At 37.6% G+C, this 22350-nt stretch overlaps 2 protein-coding genes across 2 annotated transcripts; one reads left to right on the top strand and one right to left on the bottom strand.

Annotated features, from left to right (window-relative positions):
* Positions 1-4718: 4718 nt before the first annotated feature.
* Positions 4719-8960, bottom strand: LOC146735041 (uncharacterized). The gene has a single exon (XM_085507332.1). The coding sequence runs from the start codon at positions 8958-8960 to the stop codon at positions 4719-4721; it is 4242 nt and encodes a 1413-aa protein (XP_085363458.1).
* A 2470-nt stretch (positions 8961-11430) lies between these two features.
* On the top strand, positions 11431-22235 carry LOC100378271 (cation channel sperm-associated protein 2-like). The gene is made up of 12 exons (XM_078009969.2): positions 11431-11602; positions 11805-11981; positions 12354-12422; positions 13098-13270; positions 13697-13858; positions 14401-14525; positions 15292-15461; positions 18339-18474; positions 18617-18706; positions 19555-19640; positions 21919-22071; positions 22204-22235. Exons 1-12 carry the CDS (start codon positions 11431-11433, stop codon positions 22233-22235), a joined length of 1545 nt encoding a protein of 514 aa, XP_077866095.1.
* The last annotated feature ends 115 nt before the right edge of the window (positions 22236-22350 follow it).

The raw sequence follows: 22350 nt of genomic DNA, 5'->3' as shown, positions 1-22350 counted from the left end.
TGTATGCTATTGTATGATATTTCTCTATGTCAAATAAGTAGCTCCCTTTCGCTACATGCTTTAAAATTTTAGTCAATGCAAAGCTACTGAGAAGATTGTACCTGATTGGCTACAGTCAGACCAATGGGAGCAGCTTGTTTGTTGATCAATTTCAGTGTGTAGATTATGTTCAGTTATATTTTATTTTTTATTAGACGCATAAAATCCTTAGGAAAGGATAAAAAGGGTCTTACAGAAAGAAATTTAAAAACTATAATCTAAAAAGAGAAAAAAAACTATTCTAAAAATATAAAACAAATCAAAAAGAAATATGAATAAACAGTAAAGACAGTTTGCAACCAATGGTGAATACAGAATATAGAATGAACACAAAATGTAACCTAATACACTGATAGTTGTTGCTGTTTTGTTCCATAGCTGTTTTTAAGAAGACAGCCAAGGTTGGTGCTAGAGTATGGTTTCCCATAATCAATATGAATTTATTCTGACTGTTTTCTTTATCAAAATTTTATATGTGGACATTGCAGCTGTTTCTATTTGTTTCATGGAATAGTACATGCCATACTAATCAGGGCATTATCTCTACCTTGCTCGCTTTAAGCTCCTTGGTGACAAAGGAACTCTTAGATGAGGTGGATTTTGTCCTAAAATCATTTGTATGAATTTGCCACTCGCCATGTTGGATGAATCTGAAGTCATCTTATTTACACCAAGATTATTTATAACAAGAACGTTTGAGGCACATGCCACTTCAGCATCACCCTTGTTCTTGCAGAGCTGAACTCTCCCTTGATATTGGGCTATAGGAATTGATGTCAATAGGCATAGCTAAATGAAATGTCTTTATAATTGGAAAACTTAGGGTCCCTATCTGGCATGCAAAGGGTTAAAATCCACACACCCTCAGTATTTTGTTTTGGCCAGACTCTTGGTTTGGTAACTTTATAGAAAGAATGTATGGGTAAACACTCTGTCTGAAAGATGTGTAAAAGCGTATACACATTCGTTAGTTCTGCTGTCATCAGAGATTTGCTCTGTCAGAAATCTACCAGTTAATGCATTGGTTTGACAATATTGATCCACTCTGCATGACCTTGTATGTGTGCATACTTGTGTTAGCGCTGCTGATTCTACTTCTTTCACGGTGGTCATAGATCGGGTTAAGGTACCTAGGTGCCGCTCAGGAAACCACCATAGCTGGTGTTGTGTAACGATTCGCTTTCTGTAGTTTAGAGGACACTTGCTACACACCATATATTAGTCCAGCAGAATCTGGTGAGCAGAAAGTCAACCACTTGAGCCGATTGGGGTTTAAACCATCAACCTGACCTTAATCTAGTATTAGGTGCAGAATCAACAGTCATGCCTTGTCAATTTTCAAGATAGAACAAGATCACACTTATGTAGCCAGGTTTGTAACTTGTTGGTAGCATAACAGGTATCCATACCACTACATTTGAACCCCATGGCTGATGCCTGAATCAAATCACATAATGACGCTACCACAGAGGATGGCATTATTTTACTGTAGAACATTCAAAGATAGATCAATTTGTCTACTCTTACCAAGTACCTGTGTTCATGCCCTATGTTGCTCATATGTTGTGTTAGACAAGATCATGTAGAACACAAACTGTACGACACTGGTATTCCCCGTATTGGTCCAGACAGACATGGTGTCAAGCTCTCCTGGATTTAGTGCATTACCAATGCATTCTTTTGGTACACACTGCAGTCCTCTCACCAGGATATCTGTCATACACTGAACCTTCTCTGTCCCATTATCACATGTAAATAAGAAGGGGTTTTCAGGGTATTACTATCAACGTTTAACAATACCAAATGGACAACTTTCAGCTGTCCTGCAATAATGATAATACCATAATGTTCATGAATGAAATCTGTTGAAGCATCTCACAAATGCAGTGTCATGATGTAAGCCATCACATGTTCACAATATATCAGTCTGTATGTTAAATCATAGACAGTATACTATACTATCTATGGTTAAATTGGATCTGAAGGTCAACCAGAGAAAAAATCATCTGTGCATACATTCCCATTTCATCACCTTTAGCCTAGCCCTGAGACTCGGCTGTGATACTTTGCATAGCTGCCCGTAAACCAACGGCCAAACTCTGGGCTACCTTTAGCCCCACTAAACCCTAAGGCTAATTCAAAGACAGTACATTTTCAAATTAAATAAGAGTAAGCTTACATTCAAAGATGCTTGGTTATTGTTTTACAGTTTATATGCATCACAAGATGAGCTTTGAAAGCTGTGCTATTGTTTCTACTGATTTACTCTGTTAACATTTGTCTTGAAATAACATGTTGTGAGCATCGGCACACACTGACTTGTGTGCAAGTCAAGTCTTGAGCTATACAATCAACATATAGATACATGTACATGCATATAAGTCATGCACGTTGTGGTTCAGAATGAACCTACATGGTCTACTCTGCAAAACTACGGACATTAAAAAATGACTTCATCTGGGCTGGAGTTGTCTGACAGGTAGTTCTAAAAGCTAACCCCACAGTCATCGCGGCTGGGTATTTGCCTTGTCTACCTTAGCATGAATGAATCTTCAGTGGGAACTTGTTTGTAGGTGTCACATAAATGTCTTGATTCTAAACGTGTTGCCAGATTTATTGAATGGGACATGTAGGAGAGATTTACCCCATGACTGTGGAAAGAAACTTACATTGCCAAGTACTACTTCCCTTGTTTTTGTGTTAGATAAACTTAGGCTTGAACCTAAGTGCAATAACTGTAAAACCTGCCAGTACAATAATGTTGAGCTCATTCTCAATGTATTGTTGTCAAGCTTGTTTGCTAGCTGCTATTCATAGCGGAGTGAAAGAGAGTATTAGGAAATTTAGTCAGAATATAACTGCATATGATCATCAAACACTACACAACACTTGGCGATTACATACAGATATTTATTTAGTAGTATACTGCTTTCATTAGTAAGGGTTTATATTAAAAAGTGCAGTGATGACCTAGAAATTGTTGCTGTTAAAGCGGGGGGGGTCGTCACCTGCGCATGCGTCAGATGGCCATAGCGTGTCATTGTTTACAAACAAGCGCCTACCCATGAGCCTTTGCGTTTTTAGCGTGTGTTGTTACCGTCTCTTGGGACTCAATTCCCACGCGTGCGCAGGTGACGACCCCTCCCGCTTTAATAACAGGGTCTTGCTCCTGAGCACATATTTCAATGATTGTGTACTGCAAGCACAATGCTTGTCTCCACTTTTCTCCAGACTGGACCATCCTCTAGTTTACCCTGGATGAGTGTGCCACAGACGCAATTGGAAGGCCAATTGCTTTGGTCGTGCTTCATTCACTAACGAATGCGACTCTGGAGATGCTTGTGTTCGACCGAGCCAGGTTGACGCTAGCCCTGCGTACAGTGCTGTGTGTACGGGGACGCGTTCGGTTGATAGATGTCCCCACCACAGCCCTGCGTACCTCCATAGACAAAGTCCGGGAGCGCACCGTAATTGGTGCGCAAGTTAAAAAATAAGTAGTTTCCCAACCGAAAGCGGTTGAAATGACGATAGTTACCCGTAACAACCATTAACAAAGTTATCTGAAACTGAAATGTCTTTAAAAAGCGACTAGTAAAGACGGACAAAATGTAAACGCGTGGGTACCGGAGAAATTATCCACCAAGTGCCGCCATTTTTAATTTCATTCACGCAAGAGAATGTGTTTGTTTTTAGGGCAAAGTAGCCGATTTCATCCACAATTGGACTCCGAACTGGGAGTTCTGGATATATCTGGTGATCGATCATCATTTTTGGTACCTGGGCATGTTATTTCATTAAAAAAATTATATTTTTCAAAGTCCCGGACTTTGTCTATGGAGGTACGCAGGGCTGTGGTGGGGACATCTATCAACCGAACGCGTCCCCGTACACACAGCACTGTACGCAGGGCTAGGTTGACGCCAGGATAGCGCATTGGATTGTCATTTGACAGGGAGATGGCCGCACAGCCCTGTCATGTAGTCTCAAACATGAATATGGTCTCTGTAGCAAAATTAATCATGTGTCAGCACTGGAGAGACAACAAAGTTACATTCAATGTCGCCTGGCACGAAGACAAACAACAAATATTGTCATCACGAGACTCATTGTGACCTGTAAATTTTCAAGGCATTGGAGCACAATGATCCTTGTGGGGGAAGGGTGAGGTTCGGGTCTTCTCAGTCACGGAAGTGAACACTGAAACGGACACGTCATGTAACTGGAACTCAATCTCGTTTACTCTTCAACAACAACGTAATACAGATGTTAACTCGTAAACAACTGGAAAGCAACTGCTCAAAACGAGCGCAAAAACATACAATATTGCCAATTGCCAATATCGCGTCAAGTAACAATTTGTAGGGCGGGAGGCGTTCTCATTGCCCAATACGAATACGGTGTTTACTCCGACGTTCGGAACACATATTGGCCAAATTACAACTGGGTGTGCTAGTTTCTCATAGCATTACATGCAAAAAATGAAATACGAAGAAAACATGGTTATGAATAAAAGATCAATAATTGAAATGAATCTCCCCACATACTGGGGGCGGGCACAAGAAATATTCTGATTCACAGATCAAATATTTTCCTGAGAGAAATCAATAACACAATACACGTTTAAAAAACTCAAGGTATATATAAATTGTTCAAAATTGTAACAAGTGTTCAAACATATTTTACAAGTCCTTTATAATGTCACGGACAAACTTTCGTGCTGCTATTGCAGCTTTCCTCGGCGGTCTTGAGGGCGGAGATTTAACAGTACTGTCCGGTTGATCAATTTCACTTTCCTTGTCGGTAAGAGGTTGAAACTCCTGCTGGCTATCATCGGTGGATATCTCCATCGGGTATAATTTCTGAATCGGGCGGTTTGTTGTGCCTGTAGCGGTACGTAATTCTGCTGCTCGTACTAATCCATCTGGACCGTTAAATAATTTGGTGACTTCAGCAATGTTCCATTTGAATCGACGCTTGACGTCATCATGAACTATTACTACGTCACCAACCTTTATGGCGTTGTGTTTACTTCCGTCAGCTGTGAAAGCGTGTCTTTCTCGCAATGCCGAGAGATATTCTGTCGACCAGCGCTTCCAAAATTCATTTTGGAGGGCTGTTAACAATTGATATCGACTATTCATTGTGTGGTGATTTCCACGGATTGATTTGTCGAGTTCATCATCATCGACCGGTGAGTTCGGAAGTGGGGTTAATAGGCGTCCCGAAATCAAATGTGAAGGAGTCAGCGCTGTAAGGTCGTTGTTTGACGGCGATACATAAGTCAAAGGTCGGTCATTGAGAGTTGCTTCAATCTCGGTTAGAATTGTGCGGAGCTGATCGAAAGTGGCTTGAGTTTTACCAAGGGTTTTCTTAAGTGCCGTTTTTGTCATGCCGATCAGGCGTTCCCAAAACCCCCCTTGCCAGGGAGCTCGTTTGGGGATGAATGTCCACGTTACCTTATTTTCGGCGAGAAGTCCTTGAACTTCGGGTGATGACAATAGTTCATGCAATTCGTACGATGCCGCCAAGTAAGTCGTTGCGTTATCGGAAAGAATTTTGGATGGTAGCGATCGTCTCGCTGCGAACCGTCGAAAGGCTAAGATGAAGGAGTGCGTGGATAGATCGGGTACAAGTTCGAGGTGCACACCGCGGGTTACCGCACATGTGAACAAACACACATATGCTTTAGCTGATCGGTGATCGGCGGTACGTACGTACAAGGCACCGGTGAAGTCAACTCCGGTGACAGTGAACGGGGGCGTGACGGTCACACGGTACTTCGGAAGCGGTGCAGTAAGTGGCGCATTGTAGGGTTTACCGTCGACTCGCTTACAGGTGACACAGCGTCGAATAATGTAATTAACAGTCTGTCTGATGTTCGTAATCCAATATTGTTGACGAATAGCAGTCACGACAGCCTGTGTCCCACTGTGGTGTAGACGTTCATGTTCTCGGCGGACAAGTAGCGTAGTAAAGTAATGTTTGCTTGGTAACAATGCAGGAAATTTAGTAGTAAAGTTCACATCTGCGTTGTGAAGTCTGCTGCCACAGCGCAAAACTCCGTCGTCATCGATGAATAAACGTAGTTGTCTAACAAGTACACCAAAGCGTTTATTGTTGTGACGGATGGTGGTGAATGAATCAGCGAAGTGTCGTTGCTGAAGATCAGAAACCCATGTCTTTTCAGCTTTAGCGATTTCTTCAGCGGAAATTGATGAATTCGCGGTAGAAATACGTCGGCGAAGTTTATCGACGAAACGACGAATTAATACAGTAACTCGAAGTAATCGTTGCAAAGTGCTGAAGCGAGTTGGGTCGATTATATTCTCGAGATTGATGTTGGGTTCATTTGGTTCGTCGTCAGCATCATTCATCAACAAATCGCTATCGTGACGCGGTAACGTATCTGAAGTCGCGTTGATTGACAGCGGAGGAATCAGCTCACCTAGCGGTTGATTGGCTGAATGTAGTATGTTGACACTGACGTCATCACTGAGACTGGGGGAGTGTTCAGAGGTTTCACATACATTGTAGACATGCAGTTCAGAGTTAGTAATGCGACTTGCAGAGTTTGCGTTATTGTTCTCGGTTTCGTGATCGGAGGGACCGTTATCAAGTTGCGACGATCGGCGTTCATAGTGCGTAGATGCGGCTGGTGGCGCGGCGTTCGATGACCCCTCGTTGACCGGTCGTAATGATTCGCGTGTGTATAATGTAGAGGCGGTGATCATTTCAACTTTTCGCGGTACAGCTATAGATAATTGTTCATCTACAATTTCCTTTATTGGCGAAGGCATGTTTATCAGTACATGTAGCATGTTGGTTGTAGACGAGGTATTTCCGCAAGGCTTAGGTCCTGAAAGAAGGTAACCAAATGGTGACATGACAGCAGTCGGTCCGTCTCCTCGAACGACCCTGTCAGTTACGTATTGCCAGTAATAGTCGGCACCAATAAGTATGTCAATGTCAAAGTTAGGTTCTTTGTCATTAATGGGGTGGGCGAGTATTAGGTCCCTTAAATGTGGTAATTCTAGTAAATCACTAGTGACATAGTTTTCCATATTAGCAGAAATTTCAGGTATCAGCAAAGTGTTCATTTGTGATACAGTACCGTCTAATGCGTGTAAATTCAATGTCCCACTTTGTAGTATACGTCGTTCAGCTTGTTTACTTCCAAAAGCTGAAAGGGCAATTATTTCTGGATTAGTCGTGTTCATTGCAATTTTGCTAGCAAGGTTTTCAGTTATAAAACTTCTATTGGCACCCTCGTCAAATAGTACAGTAGCAGTAGTCATGTTATTGTCATAAGAAACGTTAATTTTGGCAGTCTTGAGTAGTACAGGTCTCTGTGAATAGCCAACATTACCGGAATTTGAATGAAATACAGCCGAATTGTTACTGACTTTCGGGTCAGTAGGATTCTCGTTAACCAGTGTCGATGAGCAATCGGTGTGATTGCAAGTGTGAGCCAGTGTACCTCTCCCTGGCACCGAGGTGTAAGTAGTTTTAACGTGAGTGTTTTTATTTGAAGAATGTGATGTATTGGAATGTGAACGGTTTGTTATTTCCTTGTCTTTACTTTTGTCATGCAAGGAGGTGTGATGTTTTTTTTGACAGTGGCGACACGAATACTTCGACCTGCAGTTATTGACGACATGATTTCCCAAACAGTTAAAACATAACTTGTTGCGTTTGACTATGTCAAGTCGTGAATCAAAATCAGAGACAACTACACAGTCGTTTGGGGTATGACCCCCTTTACAATAGGTACATGGAGGAGAGGAGTAAGTCTGTCGTGTAGTCGATCTTCGGCCACCTCTGGTATTAAATGGCGGAGCGGTTCTCTCGCCTCCTCTCGTTGATGTATGGAAGGTGGCTATGGTAGGAGTCTGTCGAGTATGATTGTCAAAGTCACCAATATGATTTACCTTAATTTCAGTTAGTATAGCCTTACGTAAATCGGGAAGTGTCCACGGTGTATCTCCCCGGATGCGGTATAGCGTACGATGAAAGTCAGTGGGTAATTTCTCCAAAATTAACGGTATAAGTAATTCTCCATATGCGCTTTCATCTTTGCCGTGCGAATTAAGTCCACGAACATGCGTTTCAATCGTGTCGTAGAAATGTCTAAGACTCGCTGTGTTGTTGGCCGGTGTAGGTAGTTCCCATAATGCTTTGATGTGTGCATTGATGATGGCTTGTTTCACGCCGTATCGTTCTTCTAGTAAAGTCCGAGCATCGATGTAATTATCGTTAGTGAGTTCGAGTCCTTCAATGGATCTAGCGGCTTCATCTTGTAGTAGGCTGCGCAAATAAGTAAACTTTTGCACATTAGACAGGCTTTCATCGCTGTGGATAGCGGCATTAAATGTATCGTAGAAACTCGTCCAGCACAGAGTATCTCCGGAGAAAGTTTGCAGTTCAAGTTTGGGTAGATTTACTGTTCTTCTTGGCGATGCGTTTGCTTGGAGTTCGTTGGCGCGAAATGAGGGGTTAACGGGCGGTGCGACGGTACTACTTTGAACTCGCGGTTTCGCTATCGAGATAGTGTATTCAACTTGGTCCTTCTTGATGACGAGATCGTCAATGTAGTCACACGATTCTGTGCATTCATTCTCGTAGTCTTCGTCGCTGACTTGCTCCAACTGCATTTGTTGCTGAATTTGTTTGTCGAGATTACGTAGATCAACAAACCGATCGTTCAAAACTTGAGAAAGAGAGTTGATTTCTCGGTAGAGGCTTTCTTTTAATTCGTTCTCGACTTCGTTAGACAGTTGTTGTAGTTTAGGAGTGATTTTGTTAAATGTTCTTGTCATCAAACTGCGTTGAATACGACGAGTGAGCTTGAGTCCCTTGACAGAGAGAGGGTTGGGCTGTGCTGTTGCGGCATCAGTCCCCGATGACGTTCCTGGATCAGACATCGTTGTAGAGTACTTGCTTCTCCGTAGAAATGAGAAATCCTGGTCTCGGCACCAAAAATGTGGGGGAAGGGTGAGGTTCGGGTCTTCTCAGTCACGGAAGTGAACACTGAAACGGACACGTCATGTAACTGGAACTCAATCTCGTTTATTCTTCAACAACAACGTAATACAGATGTTAACTCGTAAACAACTGGAAAGCAACTGCTCAAAACGAGCGCAAAAACATACAATATTGCCAATTGCCAATATCGCGTCAAGTAACAATTTGTAGGGCGGGAGGCGTTCTCATTGCCCAATACGAATACGGTGTTTACTCCGACGTTCGGAACACATATTGGCCAAATTACAACTGGGTGTGCTAGTTTCTCATAGCATTACATGCAAAAAATGAAATACGAAGAAAACATGGTTATGAATAAAAGATCAATAATTGAAATGAATCTCCCCACAATCCTCAATGTTATTCACAGAAAACCCGGGCCTTTGGAAGTCGCACAGTGGGTGCTGCAGGAATACCAGCAGAGATAGATTGCTTGAAGAAGTGCATAACAAGAGACACACAGTAAAGCTAATACCACCCAATCGCGAAGTGATCACGCCAATACCCCGCTTACATGCTTGCTCCTGCTCACAGTCGGCTGGCATCGGTGTCGCTGGGTGTATACACCGATGCCAGCTTACTGTGTCCTGCTATTCAATGATGGGACCTATAAACTAGCAAACATAAATCTGATGTCTGAGCTATCGTTTCCGAAAGATGACGTACAAGGAGGCACTGTTCGTTTCTAATCATTGATTTTGATGATGAAAACAAAATAATCTACAAAAAATATTCTGTTTCTGGTCATCCTACATTACCAAAATTTCTTTAATTCTGTTGCAAGGGATTGGACAAAAGTGTGTATTGGATTTATTGAACTAATATACTCTAATGAAGCAACATACACGATACTTCGTAACGCAATACTTTGCAAATATGGTAGACTGTCAATAATCTCTCTGGTCAACTAAAATTATTCAATCAAATATCGTAATGCGTTTGCGAAAGACCTCGTTTGAAATGTATACAGCATTTTCGCAAACGCACTGAGGTATTTGATTAAAGGGCGGTGGTCGTCGCGCAGCGCGTGTTCGAATTTCATGTAAATAAACAATGTATTTTGCACGCGTTGTGTACTGTGTACGTCGCTATGAGTCCCACATCGAACAGGACGCGGCACGACAACCACCGCCATTTAAATCATTTGAGTAAAAAAAAAAAAAAAAACATTAGACCAGAGAAATTGTAGACAGTCTGGCCTTTTGTGAACTATTTTTCAAATATGACAAGATCGTTTTTTTGTTGTTCATCTATTTAAATTTCACAGGTTTTAAATAACAGAAATGACTTAGTCATGATGTGACAAATATATAACGTGAAGGAATGAATAGCTTGCGTAATAAGCCAAGGCAGACAGAAGACTTTCTGACAGTCCTGCTAAACACTATTTAGTATAATATTATGTTGTCATGGTAATTTATTGCATATACTAGTCTATCTTTACTGTTTATTTGCTGAAAGTAACTTTTAGTCAATGATTCGGTTGTCATGTTAACATATATATACTAGTATATAATATATAAGCAGTGAAATGTTTACTCAAATTTTTAACTTGGTCTTGGGATATAATGGATATACGTTTTCCTAATAATATACTGTAAAGGAGTAATTATTCACTGGGTTTTAATTTAGCTTATTTCGCTGACTGGAAAAATGCGCTAAATTAAAACACAGTGAATATGTAAAATTTAGCATAGAACACATTATCTAAATGACGAAACCGTGAATTTAAAACCCACTGAATATGCCCGAAATGGTAAATCAGTGAAATTTAAACCCAGTGAAAATTAGTCATTTTACAGTACTACGTTATATCTAATGTGTGTCCAATGAATTATAAGTGTACATATGATAGTCTGCAATTTGCTTTGCAAAAAGTATGGCAACATATTCTAAAAATATATACGTAATTTCCGACAAAAGACACGAAGAAACCTATGTCTGATAGGAAATGCAGCTAAATCCAAAAAACAAGACCTTACCACAATAAAATAAGCAAACACTTTTTCTCAAAATACGAGGTCGGTTCGCAGTTCAAATAGAAATTTCTTTAAATCCGCGATAGTGCGCCCTCACTCGGCCGCGAAACTTGCAAAATCGTCACGAGATGAAAATAAGGTCGTGCGAGCTGCAACGATCTTTTCAATCAACTCTCGCGTAGCGGTTACTTACAGTTGCAAATATTACTAATATCGACGTGCTTCGATGGAATGAGATTAAGCTTATGTAATACACTTCAGCTTGAAGAGGCACATCGACCGTGTCAGTAGCAGTCCGAGTTGAATCCCCTAAATCCACGATTCACCCATCGCTTGAAGTTTCCGAGCAGATCACTTTGAACCCAAAGTCTAACTTTCAAGTGTATTTGAGATGAGTATACACAGTATTATAAAACACTCTTCTCCCGCTGAGGATACAGAAGAACTATGCTCATTGGCGGAGTTATTCCGATCCAAGCTAATTCAAGATTTTCATCTTTTGGATAGTTTAGACGAAAGAGGGCAAATGGCTGCCCCTAAATACTATTCTAAAGATATCACCGGTAAGATTGCTCGCTATTTGGAAACATAACAAGTAAGTGTTATGTGCTGAATCATCACTGGCTTGTTGAAAATATCAATAAAAACTACTTTTAAAGTTTATGTTTTTTTTTCAGAAACGTTGAGACGCCCTCAACGTCGATAGTTGATTTTGATATCTTGGTATTTAATTACTTTGTATACTGTTTTGATTCACCTTTGCAGATCCGGAAATATTGAAAAATATCATGCGCTCTAATTCCAGTGGTGTAGTCAAATTCCAGGTGTACTCCAGCAAAGACAAAGCAGAAATAAAAATGAATGACAGACGGAAAAACAGAGTGAAAAATAAAAACCGAAAAAGCCCTCCATTAGATATGTGGGCTCACTTTGTGTTGGAAAGTATCCTTTTTTTAAAAAAAAATCTGAACTTCTGTTTTGTTCATCCAACTGCATTCAGGTGTACATTACCTGTTCAATTATGAAAATATTTCCTATTTTATTGAAACTTAGGATAAAAAAAGATTCATCAGAAACTACATTTTTTTTAAAAATAAAAAAAAAAGGTACACAAACCTATTTGTAATAAATTGGCAATTTTATTAGTTTGTCATATGCTACTATATAGAGGATAGAGTGTGTTCTCAGGTGCAGTAGATATAAGTGAGATGTTGAATTGCCAAAGTGGGATTGCACTTGAATCTACCAAAAATGACGAACAACACACACTGAGTAACGTCTGCAAGGTAACTGTTTACCTTAACAGACTGTCAGGTTCTTTGTTTCAGAACTTTATGCTGGCTTTGATTTTAGCAAATTCCATTGCATTAGGAATTCAGTCAGGTTTGTATGTCTTTTTTCTTCTGGACAGTTCGAGTTAAAATTTTGCCCATTTATCATATTACTACACGTATGCACAATGCATTATGGGAAAGAACATCACATTGTATATAATGGAAAACTTAAAAATTCGCTAAAATAAATAATATTAGGGTGTTTTCAAGCCGCTGTTGGTTTCTCTAGTCGACGTTCGAAGATATAACAAAATATATATAACAAAATCAATATTTTCCATTACACCTGGCTTGAATTATTCCTTGTTTAGCATATGAATTTACTGGATGACTATTTTAATCATGTTACTACTGCATCCAGGCAAACTTTGAACATTATCAACTTTCTAGGTTAGTTTAGTGTTTAGTGAGCATCTGAAGCAGAATTTGAAGAGCAATGCATGATGGGATTTATTGACTACACTACAATAAATCCCATAACTGAGTCGATAAATAGTGCAATATATCAGGTTTTTATCAGTGTAACTCATGAAGACTATACCTTACAGGTTTGAGTTTTGGCTATTAAAGTTACTCAAAGAGTTTTGCTATTGCACCATATTATAAAATATGGGCTGCATGTGACATATACAATGCATGCGAAAAACATTGTTTACACCAAATTTGAACGCACAATGACATTTTAAATGAATTTATAAATTTACAGTTATTTATTAATTTTCAGAAATCTCTGACCGTAACGATCCAAGTCTGGAGGTGTTGAAAAGAGCATTGGATATTTTTGACTATTGTTCTCTGATGTTGTTTATGTTTGAAATCATACTGAAGTGGATTGATAATTTCTGGTTGTTTTGGAAGGATGGATGGAATATATTTGACTTTATCGTTACCGTTGGGGTATGTTGATGTTCTACTATGTAGAAGCTATAGTTGCTGCACCACTGTCATGCAATGTGTGTTTGAGTCGTTTTGCATAAGGGACTTGAACACTTCATGTCGCGATGATTTAATTCCACACATTTTGTTCTTTTTGTGGTGGTAAAAAAATGTGGTCTCTATTTCATTCACCACCAGTAACACACACAGTTCTTGTTTCTGGTGAGGTGCTCTGTCGTCTACTTTCAAATCTGTAGCTGATGTTCTTGCTGGTTTTCTACTGGATCTTGCTACAGTATCAGCAATCCATGATTTTCTATGGAGGCGTTCAGCAGTAGATGTGTTAAGTGTGCATATTTGTTATTGTACCAAAACACTGATAAATTTACTGTAATCTACTCAAAATACACTTTTGTTTCAAGCTTGTTCTGTTTTTTCCTTCCATAGTCATTTATTCCTGAGATTATTCTATTAACTACGGGCGGTTTTAAGGACCTCACTGTCGTTGTTAGCAACCTGCGTGTTTTCAGAGTGCTGCGGTCACTCAAAATGGTGTCCAGATTTCGCCAAGCTAGACTCATTGCACTGGCAATTACCAAGGCATTCGAGGTATGTACCTATTAACAACTAGTACAGTATGACTTCTATATGGAATAGCGCCCTCATATCTGTATGGCGGTCATTGTCTACTTATAGGGTACCTGCCATCTAGCATCAGGGAGATTTGTCTCCCATGATTGGCTGCACCACGGACAAATTATCACTCTTGTATACTGTTTCTGTCCTCTGTGAACGTAAAAAAAATGAAAGTATTCTTGTCTCGACGAGTACCGATAAAGTAATAGATCATTGCGGAATGACAATAAAGGGCAGAGGTCGTCACGCAGCATGTGTTCGAATTTCATGTAAACAAACAATGTCCAACAACACCACCCTTTACCTTAACCTACCAAAGAACTTTATTTGGAATCATAGAACTCCATTTTGAAGAAACTGAATGGTCAATCCTTAATAAATATGGTTAAATAAAATAAGGGGGATTTTGAAAAAATATTTGAAAAATATCTTGTTACCGCATAACCTGTGTTTCCATAGTTTGAAAGAGTTTTAATTCTGTTGGAGTAATTCTGATACTATTTCGTTTCTTTCAGGCAATGACATTCATTATGATATTATTACTTTTGTGTGCGTACATTTTTGCTATTGCTGGGGTTTATTTCTTCGAAAAATATTCACGTTCTGATCGGGAAGACTTACTTTACAAAGACAGTTTTAGGTAAGTAGCAATGTATTCTGGGTAAAGATACATTTAAGTCTTGAGTTACTGACAAACATGTAGTAATTATTTTTGCACATGCATACCCTAGTATCTAGCAATATGGAGGGTAGGACAAAAATATAAAAAAACAAAAGAACAATAGACAGACAACCACACAAGAAGTCAGTAGCATAGTTGAAACAGTTTTTAAAAGATAGTGAGGGGGAGAAAAGGGGACAGCTATAAGAACTATATAAGACAGCTGTGAAACATGGATTACCAGTTGAATAAAATGATTTTTGCAGAGAAAATAAACCCAAAAATATGGAAATATTATGCTATAGCCAAAAATAATTTGCATGTTTGTTTTTCCAGCTCAGGCAAAATAGTGTGGAAATTTTCAGAGGCTGATATGAGCTAGTTGAAAGACACTAGCACTTTTATTTGAGGGGATTTTTTACACTGAAAGTTGCAAACACGGACGAGCGGTGTACTGTGATTCTGAACATTCGGAAATTTCGAAATCTGTCTTCAGGTCACGCAATTTTACCTTAGTGTTAAATTCACCAATTAAAATTTGAGCCTTTCTCACAGATGTACTGATTGTTGAAGGGGAGTATGCAGCTCCACAGAAAACTTGCCCAGCACTGGAGTATCTAATCTGAGCATGAGCAGCAGTATAGCAAAACAATTCTGGCAGTTTGTACGGTGAAATTATGCTGACTGCTATGTGTGTGTGTATAGGTGTCCTAACTTTATGTGTACTCTTATGATGTTACTGTAGTTCCTTACCCAGAGCACTGGTGACGTTATTTCAACTCTTTACGTTGGACCAGTGGTATAAGTTACTTACAGATATGCGTAAAGTTGTAGACCTGAAGGCAACATTCTATGTGATTACGTGGATATGCATCGGATCATTTATTTTTGGGAATATCTTTGCCGGCATTATGGGTACGTCAGATTCTGTTTTTTTTCATTTAATTGCTCTTTTCACTAGTGTAGCTCATTGTAGACAGGTAGTAATAGTAACTATATCTTTGTACCAATCAGAGCTTATTTTTCTGATCATGTGATGCAATCTCCATATAAGGTAAATTATGCTACTTATGGTAATTTCAGTAATTTGAATCAGCTGTTTAAATTGGGAAACCATATTGTTAGGGTATCTTCAAAACTTGTCAGGATTAAGAACTTTCAATACTGGAGTCCACTGGGTGAATAATAAAATTAATAATTTATTTGATAAGATGGGCACTAAACATGTAGTTGGTAAGACTAACTTATTTAGCTACCTTTTGCCTACCAGACGTCTTACTGCAATCTCTTGTAATTCAATGACAACCAGGATGAATATAATTACTGTATTTGTTCTATTACAAGCACATCTTTAATAGCTTTCTGATTAGCTTGAACTTCTTCACCAAGTTTCTGATTGGCTGTTCAGATCAACACTCATAAGCATGATTCAGCTTGAATTTCTTCACCAGCTTTCTGATTGGCTGTTCAGATCAACACTCATTAGCATGATTCAGCTTGAACTTCTTCACCAGCTTTCTGATTGGCTGTTCAGATCAACACTCATTAGCATGATTCAGCTAGAATTTCTTCACCAGCTTTCTGATTGGCTGTTCAGATCAACATTCATTAGCATGATTCAGCTAGAACTTTTTCACCCGCTTTCTGATTGGCCTTTAATAACATACATCTTTTATTGACTCCGATGTGCGAAGCACATAATGAGAGTCTTTGCAGTTAGTGTGTGTGTGTGGGTGTGTGTGTACTTGGATTGCTATATGTTGCGAGGACAAAAATACAGATATATAGCAACTTCCGTGGACATACGCACCTTCCGAGGACCTTTTTCATAGTCCTCGGAAAACATAATTTATATTAATAGTTAATTCGATTATTAATACGTTTTGCGTAGCTTAGGTTTAGTATCGGGGGAAGGTATGGTTCACGTTATATTAATATTAATATAATTGTACCATACCTTACCCCGATACTAAACCTAAGCTTCGCAAACATTTCTATGTTCAGTCACGGGATATTCAACTCTTGTTTAATTAAACTTAATTAAAATGCAATTCTCCATTGTATTGCATTGTAATTGAGTTTAATTAAACTCCAATTAAAACGCAAGCCTATATAGGAACGCGTTTTAATCGAGTTCATATCGCAACTATATTAAAAGTTAATTCAGCTTTATTAAAAGTTAATCCAATGAAGTCCTCGGAACATATAGCAATACAAGTACATTGTATGTGTGTGTGTATGTGTGTATGTGTGTCCGACTGTTCCACTACTATCTCAAGAACCATACATCGGTTTTTGATGAAACTTGGTGCATAGATGCTCTGGGCCAATGCGCAGAATTGATTAGGTTTTGGTAAAAATCCATGCTCGTTAATTACCTAATTAGCATGATAATTAGCTAATTTTTAGCTGTTCTATGACTGTTCCACTGATATCTAAATAACCACTCATTGGATTTTGATGAAACTTGGTACATAGATGCTCTGAACATATGCACAGATTTGATTAGTTTTTGGTAAAAATCCATGCATATTAATTACCTAATTTGCATGATAATTAGCTGATTTTTAGCTGTTCCATGATTGTTCCACTGATATCTAAACAACCACTCATTGGATTTTGATGAAACTTTGTACATACATGCTCTGAACTAATGCTAGGTTTTGATTAGTTTTTGGTAATAATCCGTGGATACTAATTACCTAATTTGCATAATGATTAGTCAATTTTCGGTTTTTCTACTGATATCTCAAGTACTAATCATCACATTTCAATGAAACTTGGTACATAGATGTCATATGACACTGCACAGACCTGATAGTTTTTATGGTAATATCAGTACATATTAATTACCTAATTTGCATAATTAATTAATTTTAGCATTTGATATAAGTAGTGAGCATTACATTTCAATGAAACTTGGTACTTACATACTCAACGACTATGCAGAGATTGATTGTTTCCGATAAATATTTGTGCATATTAATCACCTAATTTGCATAATTAGTTAATTTTCAGCTTTTCCACGGGTATCTCAAGTACTAATCATCACATTTCAATGAAACTTGGTACATAGATCCTTTAGGACTATGCAGAGACCTGATTAGTTTTAGGGTAAATAATTGTGCATATTAATTAATTTGCGTAATTAATTTTCAGCTTTTCTACTTATATCTAAAGTACTAATCATCACATTTCAATGAATCTAGAATTATGCAGACCCAATTAGTTTCCGGTAAATATTTGTGCACATTAATCACCTAATTTGCATAATTAACCAACTTTCACACTGATATCTCAGGTACTAAACATCACATATCAATGAATGTACATGGACGCTGTAGGACAATAGACAGACCTGGATAATTGTGGGTTAAAATCTGTACATATTAATTACCTAATTTGCATAATTAACCAATTTTAAGCTTTCACACTGATATCTAAAGTACTAATTATTCCATTTCAATGAAACTTAGTACAACGATGCTCTAGGACAATGTACAAACCTAATTAGTTTGGGGTAAAAATCTGTTCATATTAATTCCCTAATAAGCATAATAATTCATAATTTTTTGGTTCTAATCACATTTCAATTAAACTTGGAAACATAGATTTTCTGTTACATTGCGCAGACCTCATTAGTTTTACACTCAAATCTGTTCATATTAATTTTCTGATTTGCATAATTAGTTTTCAGCTAAGTAATTTTGAATTATATTTAATGTGTCTCCAATACTCTCAGCACATGGGAGTTCTTTCTAAGCTTTCTTTGATTGTTATTTCTTGTACAAGTGAACAACTTTCAGAATATAAGAACTGATCTCTTTGATGAAGTCAGAGAGAAACAAGAAGAACGACAATTGATTCTCAACACTGAAAAGTTCAATGAAGAACTACAGAAGCAAGATCTGAAATTGTATCGAGCCAGGTAAACTTACTATATCAGACGACTGTTCTCTCCTACAACCTCTCGATTGTCTTAAATTTTGATATTTTCACTATAAATAATTTTGTAATTTCATCTGCATTTTGAGTTTATTCAATTGTTGATGTTTTCTTTTGAAACGTAGAAGACACAGTATGTTTATGTCATCAACTAGCACCGAAGATACTAAAAGTCAAACTGAAATCCAGTCAGAAGGCAAAAATGAAGTTTTACAGTAAGTACACATAGCTACTTTTTCTTTCTAACCATACTAATTCGATTTAATTTACTCACATATATATTACATTACTTGTGTCCTATTGCATATTGCGTAATAACAAAGCAATGTTTCAAAGTATTTATGTATGACATACTATATCTGATTCCATCAGTGTGCCAATTTTATTATATATTAGTGAAATCTGGAGAACGCTCTTCAAATTGAAGTTCAGAATCAATTTTGTAAATTTCTATTCTGTGTAATGCTTAAGCAATTTATCAGCTGTTGGCGAATGTGGTCGATTTCCTCGCTTTGTTATTTACTTGCATTAGCATTAGCTACTGACTGAGATAACTAGAAATGGATGCCATTACATATCCTCATAAATGTTATATATGTTGAAAAGATTATCCTATTCGTTGGTAAATTGGACATACATGTACAATATAATAATTTTGCTTTTTGGCTTTGGATTCGGCCATGTATGGCTGAACTAAGTTATGGGGTCAATTAAATTAAAGATTGTGCGAAACCAGACTGGCATGATGCTGCCACAAGGTCTGTTCTTATCACAATTTTGTGTCGTCCGTTGATCAGGAAAAATATTTAACTTGCATTCATGTTTTCAAAATTGGAGCTGTGTTATCAAGAAGTAATGAAAATGTCTTCCTTGATCACAGATTTTGTGAATACCGTGTTGAATGCAATCAATTTTATAATGATGATGAATATCATTTTGTGGCTATATATTAGAACAGAATTTCTGCCTGTGTGCTTTTGAACTACCCACACTTACAACAAATTGCCTTTTGCTTTTGTAATAAACAAAAAAACAATTAAACGAAAATGTACTTTATACACAGAAAGTCTACTCAGAACTGCAGTGATATAAATGAACTAGCACAGGCAGTAAGTCATCACCTTGTCAAAGCACAGGATAGTTCTATCAGTAAGTATTCCATGTTATATGTTATAGTATTAAATAAAATGTAGTATTTACACTTGGAAACTAACCTGTTTCCTTGCTTCAACTATAAATGTACATTGTTCGTACATTATAAATAAACATAATGGTAAATTCACTTTTGAATGAGGGTGTGTCAATGCACCATCCACAACAATTTCAATTAAGCGGGAAAAAATTGTTCTCTATAAAAGGAAATAAGAAGTGATGAGCCATCGAACAAGAGAAAATAAGATTATGTCACGTCTCGGGTCTGCTTCTCCTTGTAATTTTCATAGGTCATATGAAGACTGAAACTATTCTTGTCACTAATTAGTATGCAAATTTGATTTGAATAAATATTCCTCCATATTTCGGAGTAATGATCAATTCACTGTGGCATATACTTTAGGGCTTTGTTGGTTAAACGCATTTTGTAGACAACAATCATGTCTACATTGTAGTAAAACTGATAACAATTCAAGCACCGGTCACTGGTAGCTTGTGTTCGACTGAGCCTGATCGACACCAGGATAGCGCATTAAAATTGCCATATGATAGGGAGATGGCCACACAGCGAGATGGCCACACAGCCCTGTCATGTAGTCCCAAACATGAATATAAATTCTGTGGCAAAATGCACTAAAAAAAAAAAAGTCAGGACATTCAATGTCCAGAACTGTCGCCTACACAAAAACAAACAAAACAAAAAAACAATTCAAGCAATGTTATAAAAGTATAAAAGAATAAAATGAAGTTGAAAACTAACTACATGTACAAAGTATGAGATTTAAAGACATTGGTTGTCATCCAGCAAATATTCAAATTGTGAGTAAAACAAACAATGTATTTGACACGCATGGTATACGCCACCATACAGAGTAGAATGCTACGTAATGGCCACCACCCTTTGATTGTATAATTAAGACAAACATTACTCGCATTACCTTATATCTGTGTTTAAGAAACCTACAGTTTATTCATTTTGCCATAATTTGCACTTCAGGGCACTAGCCTAGTTTTTAGTGGATAGTTGCCATTTTGGTAGTATTATAACGCTTTTACCATAGGTTTCTGTGGCAGAGATATTATGCCATATTTCAAATTATAGGCTAGTGACATTGTTCAATTTTTAGCTTCACTAATTGTTGGAGCTTATCATATGAGTGATTGTCCGTCGTCGTCGTCCATCGTTCGTGTCAATGTTTTACTTTTTGACTTTTTTTGAAAACTACAAGCCTGAATGCTTTGATACTTGGTGTATATGTACCTTGGGTAGACCTCTCTTAGATTTGTTCATTTTATGATCATATCTTCAATTCTCTAATTTTGATAAATATTTTTGTCATTTTTGGTAAAAAGTGATATTTTCGACTTCTTGTTAAAAACCGCAAGTCCGATTGCTTTGATATTACATATATAGGTACTACATGTGAACCTCTCTCAGATTTGTTCGTTTTGTAATGATATCTTTAATTCTCTAATTTTGGTGGATATTTTTGTCATTTTTGGTAAAAAGTGATATTTTCGACTTCTTGTTAAAAACCACAAGTCCAATTGCTTTGATATTACATATATAGGTACTACATGTGGACCACTGTCAAATTGTTCATTTTGTAATAATATCTTCAATTCTCTAATTTTGGTGAATATTTTTGTCATTTTCGGTAAAAAGTGATATTTTCGACTTCTTGTTAAAAACCGCAAGTCCGATTGCTTTGATATTACATGTATAGGTACTACATGTGGACCTCTTTCAGATTTGTTTTATTTTGTAATGATATCTTTAATTCTTTAATGTTGGTGAATATTTTTGTCATTTTTGGTAAAAAGTGATAATTTCGACTTCTTGTTAAAAACCGCAAGTTCAATTGCTTTTATATTACATATATAGGTACTACATGTAGACCTCTCTTAGATTTGTTCATTTTGTAATAATAACTTTAATTCTCTAATGTTGATGATTATTTTTGTCTTTTTAAAGTGATATTTTTGAATTCTTGTTGAAAACAACAAGTTCCATTGCATTGATACTTACATATTGTTCATTTTCTAATGATATCTTCTGTTCTTTAATTGCAATGTGCATTGCTAACAGCGGAGCTATCTCAGCCGAGAGGCTGCTTGTTTAAAAATACAAGGACAAGTTCCTCAAAATATGTCACACAAAAAAATCATAGCAATAGCTCACTGATGTTGCATAATGAACATTGCCATGTGATTCCAGACCAACTTTTACAAAAATTATGTGTAGGCTTCTACCTCAATTTTATTTAAATCACAGACTGGGAAAAGACTGTACATGACAACTTGGAACTTCTCGCCCGCACACCCACAGAGACATTATGGCCCAGAGATACGTTATTCCGATATTTCCAGCTGATGGAAGCCATGCAGGAAAATCTGCAGGAAAGACAGGATCTAATGGACCTTATGTGTAAGTAGAATTACGTCATCAAACTTGGTTCTGTGTACAATATATGGTCATGAGGTACAGTACCACAATGTTAGGTGTTTAGCATGTGTGCATACAGCATACTGATATGATTGTCCTCTATTTTTCCTACAGATCATGCAGTGTTGGAAGTGTTTGATTCTTAATAATTGATTACCCCATGGTTGCAAGTGGTAACACTTGTTGTACATGTTGAAAGAGGTGGGGGGCAAGGGTTATTTTTGTTCAACGTAATTGCAATATTTTTTTGTTCGTACTACG

The sequence above is a fragment of the Saccoglossus kowalevskii genome, chromosome 13 (genome assembly GCF_978046115.1).
Source record: "Saccoglossus kowalevskii chromosome 13, keSacKowa6.1, whole genome shotgun sequence".
In the NCBI taxonomy this organism is placed as follows: domain Eukaryota; kingdom Metazoa; phylum Hemichordata; class Enteropneusta; family Harrimaniidae; genus Saccoglossus; species Saccoglossus kowalevskii.
Note: the sequence above shows the minus strand (reverse complement) of the source record. Positions and strands in the feature narration are given on the sequence as shown.

What these genes read in the sequence shown, in the direction of transcription:
- LOC100378271 (XM_078009969.2), top strand. Translation starts at nt 11,431, where the DNA reads ATGAGTATACACAGTATTATAAAACACTCTTCTCCCGCTGAGGATACA. An exon ending in CTATTCTAAAGATATCACCG is followed by an intron (nt 11,603 to 11,804) that starts GTAAGATTGCTC and finishes TCACCTTTGCAG; the next exon opens with ATCCGGAAATATTGAAAAAT. An exon ending in AGCACAGGATAGTTCTATCA is followed by an intron (nt 19,641 to 21,918) that starts GTAAGTATTCCA and finishes TTTAAATCACAG; the next exon opens with ACTGGGAAAAGACTGTACAT.
- LOC146735041 (XM_085507332.1), bottom strand. Translation starts at nt 8,960, where the DNA reads ATGTCTGATCCAGGAACGTCATCGGGGACTGATGCCGCAACAGCACAG.